Here is a 20,847-nt window from a genome sequence, read left to right on the forward strand (position 1 = left end):
CATGCTTAGTGACTCATATTTTGTCCCAGGGCAAGATGATGAGGCTTTTCACCTGAAAGGTGGCAGATGTGGATTGCATTAAGTTGAGGCCAGTCCAAGCCAAAAAAACACATAAGGTGTGTTGAACAACCTAAACAGAACTCTGATAAATCACAAATAGTCCAGCCCAGAGTCAGAGTTTGCTCACTGTTTATAGCTGCTCAATAAAATGATGACTCAGTTCAGCTGAAAGTGTGGCTAAAGCGTGCCATGAGGAAGAAGAGCAAAACTGAAATAAACAAAAATAATTTTAAGATATTAAATTCAATCAAACTAAATTTAATTTAAATAAACTTAAAAGGAAAATAGTAACCAACTTTAATTAAATAACATAACTGGACTAACACTTAATAAGTTAGCTAAATATTCACCAGAAGAGCTGGCTTTCCCTCATGTACCTAGTGGTTAGATAAAAATTATTTCACTTGCATTCTTCCTCAATTTGGCCAAATTGCTTTCAAAATGGCCTTGACCTTTTTAAAGTACAGTACCCCTTGTCAAGACTACATATGCCTTCACACTGCAAAGCTGTTTGAGACAATGACTGTTAAAGCAATAAATAAATAAAATCAAACTTAATTTTATAGGAAAACACTGATAAAACTGATATTAAGAAGTGTTATAGGTTACAACTAGCATTTTACAATCACAGTAGCGATGGAACAATCACCGCTAACTTCGAGGATGCTGTTACTGTTTTACTTCTTTGGGAAGTTTGGCAACATTGAAAAGATTGGCAACATGGCATTTTAAGAACTAGCAATTCATTGGTGTTTCTAAACACAGTGTACACAATCCCCAGAAATTCTGTAATAGTGCCATTACATTCTATATCAACAGTGTATTTTTTATAGCGAACAGACAGCACAAAGTGAACAAGAGGCCACTGTTATTTCATATTTTCTTCGTTACAGCTAACAAAAATTATGTGATGAACCTAAATATTAAGGCCTTATAGGACAGGGATGGGAAGTTTATCATGTGACAAGTTTGTGTGCCTAATCATGTTTCAGATGTTAATTTGTATTCATATTGGCTTCTTTTTACTTTGTCACGGTGCAAATGTATTCATCTTATAACAACAATAACATAACAGTACATCACATGTGGTATAGTCCTCCTAAGCATAAGATATCTCTTGCTCTGCAACACATATCAAAATACAAATCAACCGAGCTGGGGTTTGAGCCCTGATCTGGGCAAGTATATTGCACTATACCATTATGAGTCCTTGGCAAGACTCCTAGCTCCATATTTACTGTAACTCCTAACTCTCCTTGTAACATGATTGAAATTGCAAGCTGCTCTGATCAAAAGCATTTGTAAATGAAAGAAAGAATTTAACATCATCTCAAAATTCATATAACAACCTGTATAGGCTTTTGAAAATGCTTGTTTTCACTAAACTGTTTTTCCCAGAGTGATTTTACTAAAACCAGCTGTCATATTGACAGATAATGACGTAACTCACTTTGAAAACTCTTGATAAATTGTTTGTTTACTAGCCCCTCTTGGTTTGGCAAATGTTTGGCAGAGTCTCTAGTTACAAACTATAATTAACAATTCTTGTTGAATTGTTACCAATGTGAAATCACTTGTATGTTGTAACACACAAAGGGATATATGATGTGTTAAGCAGCCAATTAAGTCAGTACTGAGACTATATTAAGATGAGATGTTGGAAGTATATATTCTTTGGTATTCCTATGACCTAACTGTCACATTCATAATAAATCGGTTTATTCCTTGACTAGAATATAGGAAACACTATTCAACTTTGATTATAGTTAATGAATTATAGATCACAATTTTCCTCACAAGTGTTCAGTGCTTTTCAAATAGTCCATCAACGGCTGTGCAACTCTTGATTACCTGGCTTGGTGTACCTTTAAGGACTGGACTGAGAACTGCTTTAAGACAGCACAAACCAGGGCTTTCCAGAAAAAGAGCAAAGCCTGACTTTGCATGGCCTCAGTTTAAGCTTAAGATTCCAGTCCCTTTTCAATTGTGGAAAAGACCAGAAATTGAACTGTACATTTTCAGTTGAACTTAATGAAATCAGAAATAAACTGACTGATAAACTAGCCTCATAAGATGGCTGACTTCACCTAAGGAATTTCCTGCTCAGCTTGAAGTGTAGGGAGTGGAGAGAGGGCAACTTTGTCTTGTTAACATGATTTGAATGATAATGAAGAGAAACATTTCCCTGTTCTTCACTCTTTGCAGTATCTTGGAGCTGCTGGAAAGTGAAGCCCTGGCTTTTTTGCCCACCCAACAGTGAGAATGGCAGGCGGGCAAGGAAACTGCTACTGTCGTAATCTGGCAAGATCCAGTGCTCTCTCATGCCCCGCTTCCCTACCTACGCTCTGAAGTCACAGGCACGTCTTAACATACCTGCATTTACGTACTCACATTGAATTCCAGGAATAATAATGTTACTGCCCAGTAACTAAACAAACATGTTCACACATATACTAACACACACAAAGACACACACACACACACACACACACTCACTCACACAAGCACAGACAGAGAGAGAGAAAGAGAAAGAGAGAGAGAGAGAGAGAGAGAGAGAGAGAGAGAGAGAGAGAGAGAGAGAGAGAGAGAGAGAGATGCTCTACAGCATGTCAGAGTTCCACACAATTAACCCAGGGAGCTGGTTGAAATCTTAATCAGTGCATCATGCAGTAAGAAAAAGGCAACCATTTCCCACTCTCCCCCATTAGTCTTCAGAAAGTCACTGAGCTCTAAATGAATCTAGTAATCTGGTGCAGTGGAAATCCCTGCTAAAAATCCTTTTTGATCCACAGTATTTTGGCAACAATCATGTGCTCTCTCATTTTATGTGGCTAAATTAAAGCAGATGCATAGCTTCAGATTAAGATGCGTCTCTGTTTTTTTCTTCAAACATGAACTCAACCTAAGTGAAGAGGTTAGAAATTTCTGTTGTGCCAATTAACTGCTTGAAGTGGATATTATGGGACACATTAGTGTCAGAAGTTAAAACATACACTCACCGGCCACTTTATTAACTACACATTGCGAGTACCGGGTCGTACCGCCTTTTGCCTTCAGAGCTACCTTAATTCTTTGTAGCATAGATTCAACAAGGTGTTGGAAACATTCCTCAGAGATTTTAGTAATGCAGTTGATGCAGATTTATTGACTGTACATCCATGATGCAAATGTCCTTTTCCACCACATCACAGTACTCTACTGGATTGAGATCTGGTGATTGTGTGGACATGTTAGTAAAGTGAGTTCATTGTTATGTACAAGAAAAGTTTGAGATTATCTGAACTTTGTGACATGGCACATTATCCTTTTGGAAGTAGCCATCAGTTGATGGGTACACTGTGGTCATAAAAGGATAGACATAATCAGCAACAATACTCAGGTAGGCTGTGGTAATGAGACAATGTGCCAAGAAAATATCCCCTGCACCATTATACCATGACCAGCAGCCTGAACCATTAATACAAGGCAAGATAGATCGAAGTGTTGATGTTGTTTATGCCAGATTTTGACCATCTGAATGTTGCAGCAGAAGTTGAGACTCATCAGACCAGGCAACATTTTTACAATCTTCTATTGTTCAATTTTGGTGAGCCTGTGCGAACTGTATTCTCAGTTTCCTGTTCTTAATTGACAAGAGGGGTACCCAGTGTGGCCTTCTGCTGCTGTAGCCCATCTGCTTTGAGGTTTAATGTGTTGTGCATTTGGAGATGCACTTCTGCATACCTCAGTTGTTATTTGAGTTAATGTTTTCTTTCTATCAACTCAAACTAGTCTGGCCATTCTCCTCTGACCTCTGCCAACAACAAGGCTTTTTTGTCCAGAGAACAGCCACTCTATTTTCTTTTTTGGAACATTCTCTGTAAACCCTAGAGATGGCTGGGCATGAAAATACCAGCAAATCAGCAGTTCATCATCAGAAATACTCCACCAGACCACCTAGCACGAACAACCATGCCAGGTTCAAAGTCACTTAAATCACCTTTCCCCCACATTGTGATGCTTGGTTTGAACATCAGCAGGTCTTATTGACTATGTCTACATGCCTAAATGCACTGAGTTGCTGCCATATGGTTGGCTGATCATATATTTGCATTAAGAAGCAGCTGAACAGGTGTATTTTGGCGTTAATGAGAATATTTGGAAGTATTACAACTACATTTATCAGATGTCAATAATACATCAACTCAGAAGGAATGATTAATTAGAATAGTAATGTCTGTGGAATTTCTATTTTAAAGTAATCTTAAACAATATGCAGTAAAAAGAAGGCCACAAGCAACTGTGTTCATAACGTATATTATTATACCTGTCACATTATTTTTGCGTTACCTCTTAAGATTTGATTATTTAATGCTGAAAAATCAAACTTAGACAAGGCAAACTGCCAATGTACCTACCAATAGAAGGTCATTATAGCCCTCTATTAAATTTAATTTCAGAATAAAGTACATCACAATCACCTTAAAGAGTATTAAAAAACAGAAGCATCGTTGTGTGGGAAACAGTCCAAAACAAGATTCAAATTCACGTTAAGTTGAAAAAGTATAAACACAATTTAAAAACATTTTCAATAGCAACAGTAACACCAATTACCATTCATTGAATACCACTTTACTGGTTTTTGAGAGCAAGACTAGGTCAATATTGTTTTAGATAAGAAAGGGGTGCATAATGGCTCCTAGTGGACAATAATGGAATAACAATAGTTTGCATTTTGAAATGCAATAAGGCAACATAAGGCAACTAGGGGAAAGAAAAATATCAAATGAAATTTATCCGGCTTTGCCAAGAGTATTTAACAGTGATGTATAATTAAGTGATATGTTTTATAATTTTCATTTTTGGTATTCAAAGCTCACGTAAATCCAACTAAACCAGTTTTGAATAAAAACTCTCTTATCAAATTAATAGTGACATATTTTGGACATTTATGCTTTGAAATATGATTGATTTTCTTTTTATGGGAAATGAGGGCTTGGCACGAGCGCGTCTTTACATTTTTCTGGAAATTCGACAACAGAATGACTTTTTTCTCGGATCTGACCCGCGCTGTGAGGTAAGTAGATAGGTTCGTCCCTTTTGTCCTGCGGCTTCTTGATTGGTGGAGACAGCATCTAAGGAATGTCAAGAAATGATTTAAATACCACTTTCCCCCCAAAGTCCGTAGTGAATACTATCTGAACGACGTTAAGAAACGGTTGTACGAAGGAATAGCCTACGAATGGAAATGGTTTTCAGAGAAAATTAACAACTGTATATTTATAGAAACTTGTTCGAATTTTGACTTCGATATTTATAAAAGGTGTTTTAACCGACACTTTTAAGCATTTTTTAGGATATCGGTTCGTTTAGGTGAGTATACATAAGTTATAGCGCAGTTCATAGATGTGTTAAAATGCGCTCGGATTGTACAAAATTAGGAATGTAAAGATTCCTATTAAATTGCGCACGAAGGTGACCACTAATTTTACACTTACAGCTCCTTCTGACTGCTTGCTTCGGAAGGGCTGAGTTAATTCTGACCATGACGTTGACGGGGCTATTGTTACTGTTGATGCTTTGGAATTCAGAAGGCAGTCGAATGGCAGGTGAGAGTCTTAATACCTTGTGCGATTTTACTTTTCTTGAGGTAACTTCGATAGTCTGTGGGGGAAAAAAGTGGCTGTCTCGTTTCCATTTGCTGATTTGAGTAAACCTAACGCGCATTGTCCTCTAGGATTTGTGTGTTTTTATTTTAAATGTATCCTTCAATTTACAGAGAACAGAGACGACAACAGTGTATATGATCTTTTCGAGCTTGCGCATGTCCACAAGAAGAACCACGGAGTGAGCCTTGTGAAGGGACCGGATCCTTACAGTCCCGCTTACAAAATCTTGAACCCAAACCTGATCCCCGCAATTCCAGAGCTCTCCTTCAGGGACCTAATTTATTCCATTCAGGCAGAAAAGGGATTCCTTTTCTTGGTTAACTTCAAGCAAGCCAAGAAGACCAGAGGCAGTCTTATGACTGTGGAGAAAAAGGATGGTTCAGGTCTCATTTTTGAGATTATCTCCAATGGAGAGGCTAACACTTTAGATATCGTTTACACCACAACGAACAGACAGCACGTGGTCTCAATCGACGATGCTCATTTGGCAAGCGGCAACTGGAAGAACATCACTCTGTTCGTGCAGGAGGATCGCGCACAATTGTATGTTGGTTGTGAAGAGATAAATACAATTGAACTGGACGTGCCTATCCACCACATTCTAACACAGGAGGCTGCCGATATTGCTACCCTCAGGATCGGGAAAGGAGTAGTGCAAGACAGATTTATGGTGAGTGTTCATTAACTTGCAGCATATTCCTCTAATTCATGGACCCCAGGAATTGAATTACTGTACCGAGGACAGTACTTGCATAGCTGGGAAGCATTAAGTTGCGCATCTTCATAGGCGCTCACTTTAACTTCAGTTTAAATATTAAGTTCATGTGGACGTGTTTGGCAGTGCTATTGACATCTAAGAGTAATATTAAAACAAATGTCACCTATAGGGAACTGTCTTGAATCTTCTCCAGTTCAATATGCTAACTGTCTCTACAGGGAGTTCTCCAGAATGTGCGCTTTGTTTTTAGAACAACTTTGGACACAGTGCTTCGCAACATGGGATGTGAGAGCTGTAAGTGAAAACAAAAGTGCTTACTAAACCCCACATAGTTTTTGAATTGAATCATTTTAAGTCAATACCAAAGAAAGCCATCCCAACATCAAAGTTTGTTCTCTGCATTAGCTACTTTCATCATAGACATCATCACCCTAGACAATCCCATGAATGGATCCAGTCCAGCTATCCGCACAGATTACACTGGACACAAGACTAAAGGTAAGCCCCACGTGCTCAGTCATTATGCTCTAAATCTGAGCTCTTTGCTGGACTGTAAAATGTCAGTGCTATTGTTTCACTAATGTGTCTGTGATTCAGATCTCCAGGATATCTGTGGCTTCTCTTGTGAGGACTTGGCCAGCATGTTTAAGGAGCTCAAGGGCCTTGGTATGGTGGTTAAGCAGCTGTCAAATGAGCTCCGCCAAGTGGTGAGTATCAAAACCAGCTGTGCTCAGCTTGTGCTGCCTCAATGCGTGTGTGTGTGTGTCTCTCTCTTCCTCTGTCTCTCTATTCAGCTACTGAGCCACTTGCTCTTTAGTCACTTCATTCTCCATGCCAAACCTCAAAATTAACCTCAAGTGAATAGCTCTTGTTTTTCTATTTGCCATTCCACTGATTCATATGCAGTGGAATCTCTCCTGTGACAGTGTATGACTCCTTCTGTGCAGTAGCCCTGGTAAAATGCCCTCTTTGTCCTCCTCTTGTTCTTCCAGACAGCAGATAACAATTTAATAATGAACCAGATCAAGATCCATAGTGGGGTGTGCTTGCATAATGGCATTGTCTACAAAGACAAGGACGAGTGGACAGTGGACAGCTGCACCCATTGTACTTGCCAGGTAAACCTGCTGCTCGGGCTGAGTGGTATTAAAGGAATAGCGTAACCAAATGACTCTAATAATAATTAACAATAATTGGGTTAATAATTGGAAAAGGCTAGTGTTGGGACTGTTGGTTAAAGAATTCCTTTATTTATCATCATACTACTCATTAAATAAATGATTGCTAGTATATTTTACTAAGCCAGTCAGTGTAGATGGGAAAAGGGCAGGGGTCACAATGAGTTGGAAGTGGAGTGTTGCGGTTATGTGAACTTGGCTGAAGTGTGTCCATAAACACAGACCATCTTATTATTAGCTGGAGAAAAAATGGTGTAGTGAGAGTTGTTAAAGACCAGTTATAGGCCTTTATGATTTTTGTGCGTGTGCACCATGGCTTACCCCACAGCAGGAGGTAGTTAGGCATTCTTTGGCTAGAATACCACAGGGTTTCTCTGCCCAAGTCAAAGGTCACTTACTTTCTCCTAAATACAGCCATTAGCTTTGGCAGAGAGGTTTGTGTGTACACACTGTAAAGATAACCAGAACTCTCTATAATGAACTCCACAATAAGGGCCAAGACTTCTGACCTGAACAGGGCACTCTTTTCCACAGAACTCTGCCACGATTTGCCGGGAAATTTCCTGCCCGCTCATGCCGTGTGCCAATGCTACCGTGCCTGATGGTGAATGCTGCCCACGCTGTGGAACTCGTAAGTCGAACATCTAACTTCAACATTGTGCCATCAAACCTGCATGTTACAACACACCAGTAAGGATTCTGTCCTCTGTTTGTTATGCTGCGAAGTGTTATAATGGTTTTAAAATCTTTTGGCCAGTAGTGATCAAGTCTTAAGCAACTGTCTCTCTCACTCTTTCACTCTCTTTCTCCCCTCTCTCTCACCTCAGCGAGTGACTATGCTGAGGATGGCTGGTCACCCTGGTCTGAGTGGACCCACTGCTCCGTCACATGCGGCCGTGGCATCCAGCAGCGTGGCCGCTCCTGTGACCGTATCAACAGCAACTGCGAGGGCACCTCAGTGCAGACCAGAGACTGCTACCTGCAGGAATGCGACAAGCGCTGTGAGTCACCACATAACATCTCTCACTCTATATCCATCAACCACAAACTGGGAATTATTACCTTTTTAAATTTATTTAATTTTATATCCCTTATATCGAACGCCAAATCAAAAAAAATGTTTTGACTGATATTCTAATTTTGGTTGGTAGTCAAACAAGATGGAGGCTGGAGCCATTGGTCCCCGTGGTCCTCATGCTCAGTGACCTGTGGGGAGGGTGTGATCACCCGCATTCGCCTCTGCAATTCACCCACCCCTCAAATGGGTGGCAAAGACTGTCAGGGAGAGGGCAGACAGACAGAGCCATGCCAGATGTCTCCATGTCCAAGTAAGTACTCTGCATTTTCACTATGTGCATGATAAACCTAACATAAAACAAGTTATTATAGTATAATAAGGTAATAACATTTACCTACATTAAGGGTTGGGATTGCATTTTAAAGCCCTAAGGATTTAACAAAACTTAATCTGAAGTACAATATGAATTGCAGTTAAACTCATCATTATTTATCCCTCTCTGCCAATTAGTCAATGGAGGCTGGGGGCCGTGGTCACCTTGGGATACTTGCTCTGTCACTTGTGGTGGGGGACTGCAGAGCAGACATCGCCTCTGTAACAACCCTGTGCCCAAATATAATGGGAAAGCATGCGTGGGCGATTCCAAAAGCACCCGCTTATGCAACTCTCAGGACTGTCCCATTGGTAAGCAGGACTAATGTTTTTACACACAGTCTAAAACACCACACATCAAATTTCAGAGTAAAACTAGAAACTATTTATCCATACTCAGTTTATCTGCCTAAAGACTGAAATCGCCACTGATCAGTTTAGTTTAAAACTCCCTAATTTCACTGATAGTATCAAGATGGAAACTGTTTTCTTAGAGCCTAAGTCTAGCAAACCTTAAACAACCTTTGCTTTTCTCAACAGATGGCTGTCTTTCCAATCCTTGCTTCGCTGGCACTAAATGCACCAGCTTCATTGATGGCTCATGGAAATGTGGAAAGTGCCCTGCTGGGTATCACGGGGATGGCATCCACTGTGAGGACATTGATGAGGTATGGGCAGTGTAAAAAAGATTGGTTAATAAGGTCACATGGTACTAGAGTGGTTATTTTAGTCTAAACTGTGTTTCCTCTGTTTCTGAAGTGTAAAGAGGTTCCTGACGCCTGCTTCACACTTAACGGAGTCCAACGTTGTGAGAACACGGAGCCAGGCTACAACTGTCTACCTTGTCCTCCTCGTTACTCTGGACCTCAGCCTTTTGGCAGGGGCATAGAGAAAGCTATAGCCAACAAACAGGTGAGTAAAGATCTAACCATCTAAACTACTGTTCTTCAGAGTACAGTGCAGTGTTCACCAGTAAACCTGAATCATTTGATGAAAGTATTTATTTAGCTAATAAGCTGAATAAGATTTCTTAGTGCATACCAACCAGAACTATAAAAAACAGAGGGACTATCTCTTCTCTCCTTCAGGTCTGCGTGCCGAGGAATCCATGTCAGGATGGTACCCATGACTGTAACAAGAATGCCAAGTGTATCTACCTGGGCATTTTCTCTGAAATCATGTACCGCTGCGAATGCAAACCTGGCTATGCTGGGAATGGTTACATCTGCGGAGAGGACACTGACCTAGATGGCTGGCCCAATAATGACCTCCATTGCATTCAGAATGCCACCTACCACTGCAAGAAGGTACTCACAGTCCTCTTAAACATATGATTAGAAACCACCTGGCCATATAATTGAGGTTGCAACCCCTTAATCCAAACATGTCATCCTTCAGGACAATTGCCCAGACCTTCCCAATTCTGGGCAAGAAGACTACGACAAAGATGGAATCGGGGATGCTTGTGATTACGATGATGACAGCGATGGGATTCCTGATGATAAGGTGAGACAAAAACACATTCTTCTCATGGGACTGTTTGAAGTGCTCATCTGAGGCAGAGTGCTGCATTACAACTGAGTAAACAAAAGATCTGGAAGAAGCAGAGGAGTGATCAGTCCTGCCAGTAACATATAAATAATAGTTTTGCCATGGGCATCATGTCAGTGGCCAAGGACCTTTGATTCTTACAACCATAATTTAAAGTTCTATGTTGGGGGGAAAAATAACTTAGAAAGTAAACAGTAGCTCCACCAGAGGCAAATCTAACACAGTTGAATCCTGAAGCATGGAGTGCATGGCATACAGCCCAAATCATTGATTTAGTACTGGCTTTGATGTGTAAGTGTACTTCTAACTTTCCTTCCACAGAGCATGGAGCAGAAAATGGCCCCAGATGTTTGACTACCTGTTTTAGTATATCCGTTCAGTCACTGCATTGATGTTTGAACAAAGGATTTTACTAAACATCTATGCTTTACTAAACCTTTACTAAAGCTCTCTTCTAAAAATTCTTATTAAAATCTTTTTTTCTATAGGACAACTGCCCATTTGTCTTCAACCCAAGGCAGTATGATCATGACCATGATGAAGTGGGTGACCGCTGTGATAACTGCCCATATGACAGCAACCCAGACCAGACTGATACAGATAACAATGGAGAAGGCGATGCTTGTGCCATTGACATCGATGGTGATGGTAAGGGACAAAAAGCAAGTGCAACACAACAGGAAGCCTGTATATAGCTCCTTAAAGGGAACAGTCCAAAGTAGCACTTGGTCATGAAATCATCCTTTATTGCTCAGGTATTTTGAATGAGAAGGACAACTGCCCATATGTATACAATGTGGACCAGAGAGATATGGACCGCGATGGGGTTGGAGACCACTGTGACAACTGTCCGTTGGAACACAACCCTGATCAGGTAGGACTCTCTCCACTTCTAAGGTAATGTTTTTTCAGTTACTGTGACATTTCTTGCCTCTTTTTTCAGCTTATGAATATGAAGGAACAGACAGTATTCCTAGATTCCTAGATACTTAGGTTTTAGAGATTTGTACTTGCTTCTGACAGTATCTTTTGACTATAACTGTAATTTAGCTAAGTGACTATTGGGAATTTTTCAAAAAGCTTGAAAATCACATCAAATGAAGCCTTTGTTCCTCTCAGCTTTTCAGCTCAACTCTAATTAGAGTTGCATTCTATGTTAGAAGAAATAGGTCTGAGTAAAGATACTGACTGAAAACAAAAGATAAATGCACAATTTTCTTATGGCATATTGAGTCATGAATGGAAACACTCAGCTTTGCTATGAATAAAGACTCAGAATGACATTTCAATGAAAAGACAATTCAGTAAAAAGGAATTAGTGAGGCAGTATAAAACTAGTCAGTACCACGTTATGCCAATGGCATGTACATCTACATTCATTGCTTTCCTCCTACAGATTGACTCTGATTCAGATAATGTGGGTGACAAGTGCGACAGCAATCAGGACATTGACGGGGATGGCCATCAGAATAATCTGGACAACTGCCCATACATCCCCAATTCAAACCAAGCTGACCATGACAAGGACGGCAAGGGGGATGCATGTGACCATGACGATGACAATGATGGCGTGCCTGATGACAAAGACAACTGCAGACTTGCTTTCAACCCAGACCAGTTGGACTCTGATGGTAAGTACAATCATAAAATTATATGACTGGATTTGTTGTTGTTTTCTTTAGCATAATGTAACTTTGCTCTTTCTCCTAGGTGATGGACGTGGTGATGTCTGCAAATTTGACTTTGACCAAGACAATGTACCTGATATTGAGGATGTTTGTCCAGAGAACTTTGCCATCAGTGAGACAGATTTCCGCAGGTTCCAGATGGTTCCTCTAGACCCCACTGGAACATCACAAATTGACCCCAATTGGGTAGTCCGCCACCAAGGAAAAGAGCTTCTGCAGACAGTCAACTGTGACCCTGGCATTGCTGTTGGTAGGTAGCAGAAAAGCTCAAGCCAGGAGAACATCTCACCAGATTAAATATCTATGAGATCATAAGTAAACAATCACTGTCTTCTACTGTATTTCAGGTTATGATGAGTTTAATGCTGTGGACTTCAGTGGAACTTTCTTCATCAATACTGACCGAGATGACGATTACGCTGGTTTCGTGTTTGGCTATCAGTCTAGCTCCCATTTCTATGTTGTGATGTGGAAACAGATCACACAGACCTATTGGTCTCACACCCCCACAAGAGCCCATGGCTACTCTGGACTGTCCATTAAAGTGGTTAATTCCACCACAGGGCCAGGAGAGCACCTTAGAAATGCTCTGTGGCATACCGGAGACACCCCAGGACAGGTATTCAGCATTTTCTTTTCTGATAGAGAAAGTTTCTTAAAAGGGGAAAATGCTAGGAAGCTAGTTGTTTTAAGGATTATTATTCAGACTCCATTTGGATTTGGATTGTACATTCCAGGTGCGCACTCTGTGGCATGACCCCAAGAATATTGGCTGGAAAGATTACACTGCCTACAGATGGCAACTAATCCACAGGCCAAAAACCGGACATATCAGGTTAGTGTGGGTGGATAAGGAACCACCTATGACATACTTCTTTTAAAATGATTATTTTACAGTTAAATGGGAGAACCTCTCTCACACCTTTTTCTGCCTATTTGATTTTCAGAGTTATCATGTATGAGGGCAAGAAAGTCATGGCAGATTCCGGGAGTATAAATGACAAGACATACTCTGGTGGAAGACTTGGCCTTTTTGTCTTCTCCCAAGAGATGGTGTACTTCTCAGACCTCAAATATGAATGCAGAGGTAAATCATTTACAGGTTTTTATTTATAAAACATTTCCAAAATGTGTGTCCTTCACATAAACCCTTGGTTGATGCCTGTACTAATGTTTGTTTTTTTCTGTTCCTTCTGATCAGATGTATAATGGGATTGATTGGGAATTCCCTGAAGAATGTGCCTACCCTATTTGTCTTCAACCTATTTAAATATGTTGTGTATGTTCTGGGACAAAGCCTTAATGACTATTTCCTATTATGGGACCAAAGGACTTAAAGGTCAGGGCATGTGGCCTTGGGACTGACATGAGGTGTTATTTGGATGAGGACCATAGATCCCTGCAGCAAAGGCATGGATATTTCTGCAAGGAACCACAAAGAACCATTTAGTCTTCTGAATTTCTAAACTGGTCAGGTTCCCCCTCCTTTTTGGAGGACAAAATGGAAAAGTTATTGTCTGTAATTGCAAAGTTAAACCTCACATCTGCTGTGGACTATAATTATGAAAGGAAAAAACCTCTTAGAAAATTAAGAAAACAAATAGGAGTTCCACTTGTTTCTAGTGGGTTTCCACCCCCACAGAGGAACTGTTGAGAGAGGATGCTTGGGATGGTGTGAACAGATATGGACTGTAACTTTGAGAATGAGTGTTTTGAGAATGAATTCTGTGTATTTTTGTCGCAAACACCCCAGACTTAGAGACTTGTCTTGCTTTTTCAATCAGGTTAGTATGCCAGTTCCATAAAAATTGGATTAGAATTCAATTCACTACCAAAAGATTTTGTAGCTCATTCATGTTCTCAGGGTTAAAATGACCTTTGTCATCATCGTTTCAAAGCAGAAGTGTAGGTCCCAGAGGATTATTAAAAAATATATGTCAAAATAAGAAAAAGGTCACTGCATGTTACTGAGGTGTAGCAAGCAGATGTTTCAGTCACAGGCATGTTTATATTGTTGACAGAGCTTGGACAGACCTTGAAGTATTTCTCATCTTCTCTCATCTCATAGTAACTTACCACTACAAAATTCTATAACATTGAAGAACAAACTGCACACTTGGGGTATAATTTCCTTAATTATGTATTAAATAGTAGTGTTTTAATATTTATCAAAATCAGAGCAGATTTATAGTTTTTGTCCCTTAGCTTTCTAGCACAGAGTGCCTGACTAGTGCAGATGAGTATGTTAACAACAAAGGAAGATAAATATACAAATATTACCTCATTGTTGTACAATTGAAACCAACTAAAATACAAATATTCTAGCTGCAGATTATAAATGTTGGCTTCCTTAGTTACCAAATGTAGTACAATCATATATTTTTCAAATGTATATAGTAAATTTTTGGAGCTTTAAATACCCCAACAGGGCATAAATGGATTTTTAAATTATGTCGTGCTTAATGAATGAATGATGCATTTTAAAAGAATAAGTTATTATTGTTTGTAGCTGTTTTAAGAAATAATTTCATGTGTGTACATATATGCTATTTAAATAATTTATCAGGAAGTGTGACCTGACATTGGAAGTTTTTTTGTCTGTATAAACTGTTTGCACAATGATTTAAGGATGTTTTTATTTTTGTTTGTTGTGTATTTTGGGACCCCCCCCCCCCTTTATTTTTTTTTTACAATTAAAGTTACCTTGAATTATAATATTACAATTTTATCCAACAAAATGCTGTTTTTACTCATATCACTTATTTTTTAAAGAACAACAAAACAATAAACAGTTTAAAAAATAAATTGATCTTGCTTCATTTTAATGTCTTGAATTTCTTTTGAGCAAGGTAAAATGAAGAAAATAGTTTTCTTTTCTATTGCTAAGAAGTTAAAACCTAAATGTCCAATAATCACCAGAGAATTCTTTAAGAATTAATCTGTTTTCAAGCAGCCATTATCCATCATCTACAATCCTGCAAAGTGACAAGCAGCACAATCTGCACAAGGGTAGTACAAAAACACCCTTATTACAACATATACTTACAGACGATGTTTGTGGATAAGGGAGTGGGTATTTTGGGGAGCCTAATTACACCCTGCTGAGACATTCTTCTAAGAGACAACCTTTGCTCTTTGTCTGCTTGATGTGTAAGTGCTAAATCCAAAAATAGAATCAGGTGTACTGATTTTATGACTTTTCACATCCTGTTTTAAAAGCCAATGGACATTCCCACAATGCCCAACCATTCATAAATTTCCCTAAACTTGGGGTCGCTCTGGCTAATATATGGCACATAATAAAAATATAAGGAAAACCAATCAGAAAACACATTTTTTTCAGGTTACAAATTACATTTTCAACTGGTAATTTTAAATTACTTTCCGAGACATAACTGTTTATGATGTAAGCACATAGTATAATATTTGCATTTTTAAAATGATTTGTTGCATACCAGTTAAAAAATATACAGAAATACACATTGACTTGAACAACTATATATGAATGCTCAGCTTATGGATAAAAATGAACTTGGCAGCAACATACAGAGAAATGCCCTTCTAGCAACAGCAGATAAAAAGAACTTGCACTTTGGAACAAATATGCCTGGAATGTTCTACCCATAAATCAAGCCATAATAATTTTTTTCCCAGTCTAACTTCAATAAATGTAAGGCTCTTGGTTAAAATTTATGTTTAACAAGTGTTCTATGCAGTAACATCTAAACATTTAAAACTAACAAACTGAGGCCAATTTCTCTGGCTCCATTAGCAGCTGCATTTGTGTTTCATTAGCATGCTTCAAGCTGCTGAGCGGTTCAATCCAGAGTGGCTTCTTCACACTGGTAGGAAGTGTTATGAGTTGCAGAGGCTTCCAGCAGCAAGTCTGAGAGAGCACGACTGGTCAAGCGGGGCATTCTAATCAGCAGAGATATGGCACGGGCATCCAGAGCACAGTAGGGTAAGGAGGACTCTCCTGCACCTGAACCAGAATGCCTGCTCTGGGCCATCTCACATTCCATCAGCAGGCTCCTCAGCTGCTCTTCAGGTAAGCTCTGCAGGTGCAAACAGAATCAGAGGAACATAGAGGCAAGCTGCTTGATGTGAAACATAACCAACCACCAAATCAAATCCAACAAATCAAATAAACGAAGTCTGATGACAGCAAATGCTCATCACTGAGGTTACTTTTGACAAGTACAAACATATTAAGGTGCCTTAAAATTGCAATTATTGCAATAACCTAGTATGTATCTTTTATCTTCCTTAATACTAAATTAACAGCTTACACAAATCATTTGTTGTATGCATTGGTAAAAAAGTTTAAGCACTATATGATCTTTTTACCCACTATTACTCCAGATTTTGCTCTGGTATTTTCTAATGATAAATCAAGCTGTCCATGAAGTTCCCTGAGCTACTTGTACTGGACCCATCCCAGAGAAGGTTCAGCTTTGGCCTGAAAAAACAGCCAGTGGCCTAGGATGGGTCCAGTTGGAGAGAAGGTTGTTTTTGTATCCAAGAGTAGGAAGAATCTGTGCTTGTTTTTCTAACTGGAGCTACAATGCTTCTCTGCCAAACACTCTGGGACTATGAGAGTGCAGAGCTAGTTCATCAAATGATGCCAGTAAGACCATCCTGAGAACAGCCGTCTTTAGAGTACCGTAAAAGCCATGTTTCCACACTTGGAAATGAATTATGCATGACGCATTTTACCCTGTGTATAAAACTGCTCTATGGTCCTGTTTGATACAGCAAATTTTTGGGCTGTCAGTACTGCGCCTTCCATACTACATATCTTTATCAGTTCTGCTCAAATGATCAGGGCCACCTCAAATGATCAAAACCACCATTTGAGTCATTTGTCTCCTGGTGGGTGTGAGCTTCCTTTTATATCCCATCTTATGGACTCCTGACCTACAGCCATCCCACACCATTCTTGTGTCTCATCTATTTATGGAACCTGTGTTTTGCTGGAGTGAAAATTAAGCAACGGTGCATAACAGCGTATTGGTCTTCTCTTCATGTTATGAAGCTGGAAGGCCTCCAGTATTCCTTGGGCTCATCTGACCCCTCAGACTCTACCCAAGTGCACACATGGCAGTCTCTTTCAGTAGCCATCGCAATGCCTCTGACTTGCTTCACTGATACTTTGGCTGTAGTGTATTACCTGCTGTCTCTGGCACAGTCTGTCAGAACTAATGACCTGCCTTAGGCCAAAAATGAGGAGGGCCCCGCTCCTTAATTTAACTCTTTGGAATCATCTGCCTTGGTTCTTCCCCTGATCTAATAAAGTAATGTAAGGTGGTAGTCTTTCACCAACACATTCCTTCTCCTTACACATTCCAGCTCCTTACCTTACACTTAATCTCCTCTGATCTTCTCTGAACTGTCAAGACAGGCTCCATGGACATGACTTATGTCCATAGACTTGACCTTCAACCTTTATGCTTGAATAATGAAGCTTTAGTCTAAGAAGGCATGTTAACACATATGGTCTTGGAAAGATTTCTTCTAATGATCAGTGGAGCAAAAGGGGATTTTCCCATTATGGCACAATAAATCAGTTAGAATTCTTATTTATTAACAGACATCAAAACAGGCTTTGGTATCTTATTTTTAGCCCCCCCCCCCCTTTTTTTTTTGACATTTGTACACTTCATACATCTTTTCAGTGTAAGTCTAACTTTAATGATTACTATTCCTTCATGTCTTTCCACACTTAAGGACACTGGCCACTTCTGTAGCAGTGTCATACAGCAGGACCTTCGAGAAAAATTAAAACACCATGCTGAGAGTAAAACAAAACCCACTGGGGAGGAAAATGAGGAACGCTTGACCTCAAGATAACACCATGATGACACCATAATATGCTATATTCTTGGGTATAAATTCAGGTGGGTTTTAAATCAGTCTTGATTTGCTGAAGACACAAAGTAGGGGAATGGTCAGGATTAAACGGTGACTGTCTTGCACTGGAGCCCTTGGCCTGGGGAAAACATGCCTTTGGATCAGGGAGATGTGTGTTTGAACATGCTGGAACTTAAACAGTTACTGAGGCTCTTGTTGATCTCTCTATAAGCACAGGAACTGCAAAGACATGTTAAATATTAGCAAATGGTGAGAAGTCCATAGATCATGTCTTAATGCAAAATATCCACTGGCACAATTAATATGCTATACTGTTAAGTGGCCTGCTAAAATATTGGCAGTGGACTAGCCAGCCTAAGTTCAGCTTAATTATCAAATATATAAAAGGAAGTGACTGCCTCTTTTAAGAGGAAAAATAGAAGTTCTGTTAAAATGTTGAGAACCAAAGAATGCAACTGCGGATGTTAGTTCAACTGATAATGAATGCGCTGTGCGGAAACATCCCAGAAAAAACAAACAAAACAATGGAAGTAGAAGACAGATCATGAGTACTTATTATTCAAGTGCAACACATAGCAGCATCATAATGGATTTGTCACTGCTCAGGACTCTGCTTCACACACTCCTCTATGCCTTTAGTGCCCCAAGGCTGCCTATATATAATCCAGAAGACATATTTCAGAAGTCAAAGAGTCATAGCTTTGACTAGAGCCAAATATGCTGATCATATTAAATATGGCCTTATGAAAAATACTTTCATGGTAAGGGAGATATGATTTTCCAATTGTGATTTCAAGAGACCCTTCACTGCTGAGAACTGTGTAGAATAGACTTTTTAAAAAATGCCTACAATTAAACATAGTTCTAAAGACTTTTCTCCTCAAACAGCCTCAAAATAAAAGTTATGCAATGCCTGTAACGCAGTTGTGGCTGGTAGTGTGTCAGCAAATGATTTTTGTTTACTTCTCCTCCAGTCTTTCTAATCTGAATCTCTGGATGAAACGAGTATAAAAGCAGAAACCCATCCAGCCTGTCTTTTATCATGGAATGCATGGACATTTTATCTGAGGCATAAAGCCAGCTTCCTCCAGCCTGCATCAATATCCTTGCCCTCTCTAAACAGAGTTATGGTCAGGCAAAGCACTCGCTCTCTACAATGTAGAAAAGTGTTATGAAGTGCTGGGCTCATCTTCTCTATATAGGATTACATAACATTTCTGAGAGAAAGGGAGATGTGGCAGGTTTCTAAGGGCTTAGAGCAAACATCTTCAAGGAAGTGCAGTAGCCTATGCACATACACCCAGTATACAGTGCATACTGCACAAATGCCATGGATGAAAATTGGCTTGGGAGGATACATTATAGTTTTTGGGTGGACCTTCTGCCCTTACTATGATGCCAAAATAAATTATCTAGGGCCAACATCTAGTGTCACAGTTTAACACTCTGGAGGCTCTCCTCACGTTACAATAAATACCTTGGTCCTAATATTTAAGGCTTTGTTGTAATGACTCATAGTAGCTTTTGACTCATAGTACAACATTTACTGAAGTGAGCTTGAGTTATAGCTTTTCTGTATATTAAGTATACTTTCAATTAGGTATACCCTTAAAATGTGATCTTTACAAAAAAAATATAACAAGTCTCCAAGTGCCAAAATTGTAGAAATACCATACTGTATGCTGTATCAAAATAATGTAGTCACAAAACTTATCAATAATTGATCTTTGTGATTTATTTGTTGTTTGTATTGAAATTGTTTCATGGCTGTAGAACATCTATAGCAGAAGTAAAAAAATTAATTTAGTTTGACAGCTTTTTAAGTATCTATTGCATAAGCATGCCACAAACATGCATATTTTGTGTGAGAAGCCACTAAGAAGAAGTATATTTAATCTGAAATTTATAGGCAAGTCTGTATAAACTCTGAAATGTTAGCAGGTTTACTGAGCCAATCCAGATGCAGAGCTGATATGTAGTATGAGGGAGTGACCAGACTGACCCCTGTTGAGGATGAGGACGTGACCATCTGGAGAGCACTGGGCTTCCACTCCCTCTGAATGTTTATTGGGATTACAGGAATTACAGGATGAGGGAACTTGGCCGAGCTGTGCACTTTGGTCTGGTCGGGTTTAACAGAAGGTCATGTCGTGGGTAGCCAAACCGGCAGCTCTGCTTGCAGTGCCTGTAAGGTTGGGGTACTTCCATAACAAATCCAAACACTGTTTTGCAATGTTTAAACAATTTAAGAGGTGTTGGGCCAAATCAGGATACACAAATTTAGGGAGTTCAGAGTGGCTCTCATTTCTGTAAGTAGTAATTGAGCTACTGACTTTCAACATGAAGCTTAAGACCTAATCAATGAAGAAATGCGAAGATTATGATTTTAATCACAAAACAAATACTAACACTAGACTAATACAGGAAATACAAAGGCCAGAAATATGTAGGTATGAATTATACAAGATAGGAGCAAACATGGGCAAATGTATAAAATGGAGGGAAGCAGAAAGTCCAAGGTGCATTTATGGATTAGGTGATGAGACCAGTAACAAACAACAGGTGTTAATCAAAGAAGACAGAGCACTGGAGGCATACCAGGTGGACCCGTGACAAGGGCAATATGAAAGTACCACTTGTCATCTCTGAAATCACAACAATATCGTGCCATATCAGCTATGCTTATATGCGTGATAACCTTGGTTGTGGCAATGCTATTAGATCCAATAAAAAAGTGACCCTA

General features: G+C 39.4%; 2 protein-coding genes across 4 annotated transcripts in view; one reads left to right on the forward strand and one right to left on the reverse strand.

Annotated features, from left to right (window-relative positions):
• The first annotated feature begins 5,232 nt into the window (after positions 1-5,232).
• Positions 5,233-15,038, forward strand: LOC113571350 (thrombospondin-1-like). 2 transcript variants are annotated; one of them, XM_027000233.2, is made up of 23 exons: positions 5,233-5,412; positions 5,540-5,648; positions 5,819-6,378; positions 6,645-6,720; positions 6,832-6,924; positions 7,024-7,133; positions 7,419-7,544; positions 8,139-8,235; positions 8,432-8,605; positions 8,756-8,932; positions 9,133-9,306; positions 9,535-9,662; positions 9,754-9,906; positions 10,083-10,301; positions 10,393-10,500; positions 11,034-11,193; positions 11,301-11,419; positions 11,942-12,176; positions 12,256-12,483; positions 12,581-12,852; positions 12,971-13,068; positions 13,181-13,320; positions 13,435-15,038. In XM_027000233.2, exons 2-23 carry the CDS (start codon positions 5,585-5,587, stop codon positions 13,440-13,442), a joined length of 3,519 nt encoding a protein of 1,172 aa, XP_026856034.2. In that variant the 5' UTR covers positions 5,233-5,412; positions 5,540-5,584; the 3' UTR covers positions 13,443-15,038. The 2 variants fall into 2 exon arrangements, with proteins under 2 accessions (XP_026856034.2, XP_026856035.2); XM_027000234.2 differs by having other exon boundaries at positions 5,566-5,648.
• Positions 14,889-20,847, reverse strand: part of fsip1 (fibrous sheath interacting protein 1) — a 29,949-nt gene continuing 23,990 nt past the window's right edge. For both annotated transcript variants that reach the window (XM_027000197.2, XM_027000195.2), the window contains exon 14: positions 14,889-16,288. In XM_027000197.2, the coding sequence (XP_026855998.2) occupies positions 16,052-16,288 (237 nt within the window). In that variant the 3' untranslated portion in view covers positions 14,889-16,051. The remainder of the gene's footprint in view (positions 16,289-20,847) is intronic.

The sequence above is a fragment of the Electrophorus electricus genome, chromosome 13 (assembly GCF_013358815.1).
Source record: "Electrophorus electricus isolate fEleEle1 chromosome 13, fEleEle1.pri, whole genome shotgun sequence".
NCBI classification, from domain to species: Eukaryota; Metazoa; Chordata; class Actinopteri; order Gymnotiformes; family Gymnotidae; genus Electrophorus; species Electrophorus electricus.